The sequence below is a fragment of the Sapajus apella genome, unplaced genomic scaffold (genome assembly GCF_009761245.1).
Source record: "Sapajus apella isolate SASKATOON/1434 unplaced genomic scaffold, GSC_monkey_1.0 scaffold169, whole genome shotgun sequence".
Lineage (NCBI taxonomy): Eukaryota > Metazoa > Chordata > Mammalia > Primates > Cebidae > Sapajus > Sapajus apella.
Window position 1 is genome coordinate 1548884 of NW_022437109.1, and position 5823 is coordinate 1554706.

The following is a 5823-nucleotide window of genomic DNA, read 5'->3' on the forward strand; positions in this document are numbered from 1 at the left end:
AAAAAAAAAAAAAAAAAAAAAAAAAAAAAAAAAAAAAGGCCGGGTGCAGTGGCTCATGCCTGTAATCCTAGCACTTTGGGAGGCCGAGGTGGGTGGATCACCTGAGGTCAGGAGTTCAAGACCAGCCTGAACATCACGGTGAAACCCCATCTTAAAAAAAAAAAAAAGAAAAAAAAAAAAAAAAATTAGCCGGGCATGGGGGCACATGCCTGTAGTCCCAGCTATTTGGGAGGCTCAGGCAGGAGAATAGCTTGCTCCTGGAAGGTGGAGGTTGGAGTAAGCTGAGTTTGCACCCTTGCAGTCCAGCCTGGGGAACAAGAATGAAACTGCATCTTAAAAACAAAACACAAAACAAAACAAAGAAAACCCACAAAACAAAAAAAAAAAATTTTTTTTTTTTTTTGGAGATAGTCTTGCTCTTTCACCAAGCTGGAGTGCAGTGCCTTGATCTCGTCTCACTGCAACCTGTGCTGCCTGGGTTCAAGCGATTCCCCTGCTTCAGCCTCCCGAGTAGCTGGGACTACGGGGGACTGCCACCACACTTGGCTAATTTTTTGTATTTTAGTAGAGATGGGGTTTTACCATGTTGGATAGGCTGGTCTCGATCTCCTGACCTTGTGATCCACCCACCTTGGCCTCCCAAAGTGCTGGGATTACAGGCATGAGACACTGTGCCCAGCCACAAAACTAATTTTAAAACATCAACAAAAGGCTGGGTGTGGTGGCTCACGTCTGTAATCCCAGCATTTTGGGAGGCCAAGGCGAGTGGATCACCTGAGGTCAGGAGTTTTAGATCATCCTGGCCAACATGGTGAAACCCTGTCTCTACTAAAAATACAAAAAATTACTCAGGTGTGGTGGCGGGAGCCTGTAATCCCAGCTACTTGGGAGGCTGAGGCTGCACTGAACTGAGATTGCACCATTGCACTCCAGCCTGGGAGACTGAGCAAGACTCTGTCAAACAAAACAAAACAGATTAATGATTCAATTTAAAAAAATGGAAATTAACTTATTATCCTCTATTGGGCTTACTTACCAGTATTTTTCATGACTGACGTCAAACTGCTAAGGATGGAACTGATCTTTGCCAGATCCACATTAGCCAGGTTTGGCAAAGCCAGTGCCGGGGAAGGGGAAAGAGAAGTATTCACAGGTTTTGGAAGAGGTGGAGTTGCTGTCATGGTCACAGGCACTGGGGTACATGAAGAGGCCTTGGAGATATTTTCTGTTGGCTTTGTAGGTACAGAAGTGGATACAGCTGACTTCTCTGCAGGTTTTTCCTTCCTGTCCTCCACTGTTTCAACAAAGAAAAGAGATATTACATCCTATTACTTTCCGGACTTTGCTTTCTATATGAAATAACATGTCCTAGTATTCCTGGATTTGGGAGATAGAGCACTACTTTAGAGAAAACAACTCACTTCATGCTTATTTGAAAAAGTCATACTCTTCATAATTTGATAATTCCCACCTTTAACATCTGCTTAAAAGCAATTTCCAGCTGGACACAATGGCTCACGTGCGGTCAAGATTTTGAGACCATCCTGGTCAACATGGTGAAACCCTGTCTCCGCAAAACATACAAAAAATTATCTGGGTGTGATGGTGGGTACTTGTAATCCCAGATACTAGGGAGTCTGAGACATGAGAATTGCTTGAACCTAGGATGCAGATGTTGCAGTGAGCCGAGATTGCACTACTGCACTCCAGCTGGGCAACAAAGCGAGACGCCCATCTCAAAAAAAAAAAAAAAAAAAAAAAAAAAAAAAAGAAGCAATTTCCAGGACTTTGCATTTTCTTAGTATTTGTATATTAAATTTGTAGAATTCAAGAAGCATGTTATTATTTGGTACACATTTGTGTTCTGTCTTTTGGAGATAATATTTGTCATAAATTGTCCTGTTTTTCTCTTTTTGTTGTTGTTTTGTTTTTCTGGTTTTTTTTGAGATGGAGTTTTGCTCTTGTTGCCCAGGCTGGAGTGCAATGGTCCCATCTCGGCTTACTGCAACCTCTGCCTCCCAGGTTCAAAGTGATTCTCCTGCCTCAGTCTGCTGAATAGCTGGGATTACAGGTATGTGCCACCACGCCTGGCTAATTTTGTAATTTTAGTAGAGATGGGGTTTCTCCATGTTTGCCAGGCTGGTTTCGAAGTCCTGACCTCAGGTGATCCGCCTGCCTCAGCCTCCCAAAGTGTTGGGATTACAGGCATGAGCCACTGCGCCCAGCCTGTCCTGTTTTTTTTTTTTTTTCTTTCCAGTAACCTGAGAACTTTCTTAGAGACAGAACCTCTATAGTGTTTATTGTATTTTCCTCTGGCTTCCTGAAATTGCCCTACTGTGGGGTGCAATAGGCACTAATTTGAAACTGCAATGTTTTAACTCTTGATCACATTGAATAATTCTTTTTAATGTTTTAAAGGCTATATCAATAATGCATTAAATTTAATAGGGGTCAAACTAATAAGATTTATAAAGGCTGGGAATATAAGAGAAACAATTCACCAATTCAGGTTATTTCTGAAAGTGTGATTAACAAACTGACTCTGGAATTCTTGATGGTCAAAGGTGACAGAGAATAAGGAATTCCAGTATAAGTGACCCCTCATCCCAGAGCAGTGCTATTCAACATGAATATAATTTAAGCCACAAATTTTCTAGCAGCCAAATTAAAAAAAAAAATGAAAGAAACAGGGCCAGGCATGGTGGCTCAAGCCTGTTAACAGCAGCACTTTGAGAAGCCAAGGCAGGTGGATCACTTGAGGTCAGGAGTTCAAGATTAGCCTGGCCAAAATGGTGAAACTCCGTCTCTACTAAAAATACAAAAAATAGCCAGATATGGTGGTACACGCCTATAATCCTAGCTACTTGGGAGGCTAAGGCAAGAGAATCGTTTGAACCCGGGAGGTGGAGGTTGAAGTGGGCTGAGATAGCACCACTGCGTTCCAGCCTGAGTGACTACAGAGACTCTCTCGCTCTCAAAAACAAACAAACAAACAAAAACACAAAAATAAAAGAAACAGATACATGTAATTTTAAAAATGAATTTTATTCATCCGAACACACCCCACATATTTTCATTTCAGGGTTATAAATATAAAAATTATTAATGAGAGGCCGGGCGTGGTGGCTCACGCCTGTAATCCAAGCACTTTGGAGGCCAAGGTGGATGGATCACCTGAGGTTGGGAGTTCAAGACCAGCCTGACCAACATGGTGAAACCTCGTCTTTAAAAAAAAAAAAAAGAAGGCCGGGCGCGGTGGCTCAAGCCTGTAATCCCAGCACTTTGGGAGGCCGAGGCGGGTGGATCACGAGGTCAAGAGATCGAGACCATCCTGGTCAACATGGTGAAACCCCGTCTCTACTAAAAATACAAAAAATTAGCTGGGCATGGTGGCGCGTGCCTGTAATCCCAGCTACTCAGGAGGCTGAGGCAGGAGAATTGCCTGAACCCAGGGGGTGGAGGTTGCGGTGAGCCGAGATCGCGCCATTGCACTCCAGCCTGGGTAACAAGAGCGAAACTCCGTCCCAAAAAAAAGAAAGAAATTATTAATGAGATATTTTAACTCTTTGAGAGAGTACTAGTTTCTGCCACCATGCTTGGCCTAGTTTCTGGACTCCAATGTGTGCGGTGATTTTTTTGTTTTTTTCTGTTGACAGGGTCTCCCTCTGCCACCTAGGCTGGAGTACAGTGCTGTAACCTCTGCCTCCCAGGGTCAAGCGATTCTTCTGCCTCAGCCTTTCCAGTAGCTGGGACTACAGATGCATGCCACCACGCTTGGCTAATTTTTATATTTTTTATAGAGATGGGGTTTCACTATGATGCCCAGGCTGGTCTCAAACTCCTGGACTCGAGGAATCTGCCTGCCTCAGCCTCCCAAAGTGCTGAGATTACAGGCATGAGTCACTGCACCAAGCCTAAATGTGTATTTTATACATATAGCACATCTCAAGGTGGACAGGCCTCATTTCAAATGCTTAGTCACAGGTAGCTACCTTCCATCCACTGCCCCCCAAGATGGAGTCTCGCTTTGTCACCCAGGCTGGAGTGCAGTAGCATGATCTCAGCGCACTGCAGCCTTTGCCAGGTTCAAGCCATTCTCTTGCCTCAGCCTCCCGTGTAGCTGTAATTCCAGGTGCCTGCCACCACATCCAGGTAATTTTTGTATTTTTAGTGGAGACAGGGTTACACTATGTTGGCTAGAGTGGACTTGAACTCCCACCTCAGCTTCCCAAAGTGAGCCACTACCCTCAGCCTAGTAGCTACCATTTTAACAGTGCGGATACTAAGCAATGATTCTTTTTTTTTTTTTTGAGACGGAGTTTCGCTCTTGTTACCCAGGCTGGAGTGCAATGGCGCGATCTCGGCTCACCGCAACCTCCGCCTCCTGGGTTCAGGCAATTCTCCTGCCTCAGCCTCCTGAGTAGCTGGGATTACAGGCACGCGCCACCATGCCCAGCTAATTTTTTGTATTTTTAGTAGAGACAGGGTTTCACCATGTTGACCAGGATGGTCTCGATCTCTTGACCTCGTAATCCACCCGCCTCGGCCTCCCAAAGTGCTGGGATTACAGGCTTGAGCCACTGCGCCCGGCTAAGCAATGATTCTTAACACATTTGGCATATCATATCCTCAACAACTGTTCTAGAGATTATAATGCTAACTTGGTGCTCTATCTTTTAAGAAATGAACTATTTTTTTTTTTTTGAGATGGAGTCTCGCTCTGTCACCCAGGCTGGAGTGCAGTGGTGCGACCTGAACTCACTGCAAACTCTGCCTCCTGGGTACAAGTGATTCTCCTGCCTCAGCCTCCCAAGTAGCTGGGACTAAAGGTGCTTGCCACCACGCCCGGCTAATTTTTTGTATTTTTAGTAGAGATGGGGTTTCACTGTGTTAGCCAGTATGGTCTTGATCTCCTGATCTTGTGATCCGCCTGCCTCAGCCTCCCGAAGTGCTGGGATTACAGGCATGAGTCACTACTCCCAATCTGAGCTATCTTTTAATACCTGCCTGTGATATATTCATTGTTGGAAAGGCAAAATAGATAAGGAATAAGTTGTCTATTAATCATATAAGGACATACCAATGATTTTTGACCCATCATCTTCCACATCTGAGAGTTCCATGTCTTCCACATCACGATTATCTGTCACAGGTTCAGGTGTGGCAGATTTCTCACTCTCCACGGTTGGTGACTGTGATTCCTCACCTCCCATTCCCTGAAAAGGAGACTCAGAACCAGTCGGGGAGGGAGCATCCATGCTTGGGGAAGGAACTGGTGATTCTTCGGGATCTGGAAGGGTTGACTTCAATTGATCCAACTTCTTCTTTAAATTGTTTACTCGGTTAGCAAAGGTTTTATATGCCTAAAAGAGAAAAAAGGAGTTTACTCCTTGGAAAAAGACCAAAAAGTTAACATATTTTTCTTTTTGAGGCATAGTCTCACTTTGTCACCCAAGCTAGAGTGTAGTGGCGCGATCTCAGTTCACTGCAACCTCTGCCTCCTAGGATGAAGTGATCCTCCTAACTTAGCCATCCAAGTAGGTAGGTCCAAAGGAACATCACGCCCGGCTAATCTTTGTATTAGTAGAGATGGGGTTTCAGCATGTTGGCCAGGCTGGTCTCAAACTTCTGGCCTCAAGTAATCCACCCTCCTCAGCCTCCCAAAGTGCTGGGATTACAGGCTTGAGCCACTGTGCCCAGCCACCAATTTTAAAAAATAAAGTTTTATTTTCTTAAATGAGAGATGAGGTCCTGCTATGTTATCCAGGCTAGTCTTGAACTCCTGGGCTCAAGTGATCCTCCCACCTCAGCCTCCCAAAGAGC

At 44.6% G+C, this 5823-nt stretch overlaps 1 protein-coding gene across 1 annotated transcript in view; it reads right to left on the reverse strand.

Annotated features, from left to right (window-relative positions):
- The window catches only part of RPRD2 (regulation of nuclear pre-mRNA domain containing 2), a 110915-nt gene that overhangs the window by 18007 nt on the left and 87085 nt on the right, over positions 1-5823 (reverse strand). The window contains exons 3-4 of the mRNA XM_032267487.1: positions 5081-5363; positions 1037-1294 (exon numbers count right to left, since the gene is read on the reverse strand). Coding sequence (XP_032123378.1) covers positions 1037-1294; positions 5081-5363 — 541 coding nt within the window. The remainder of the gene's footprint in view (positions 1-1036; positions 1295-5080; positions 5364-5823) is intronic.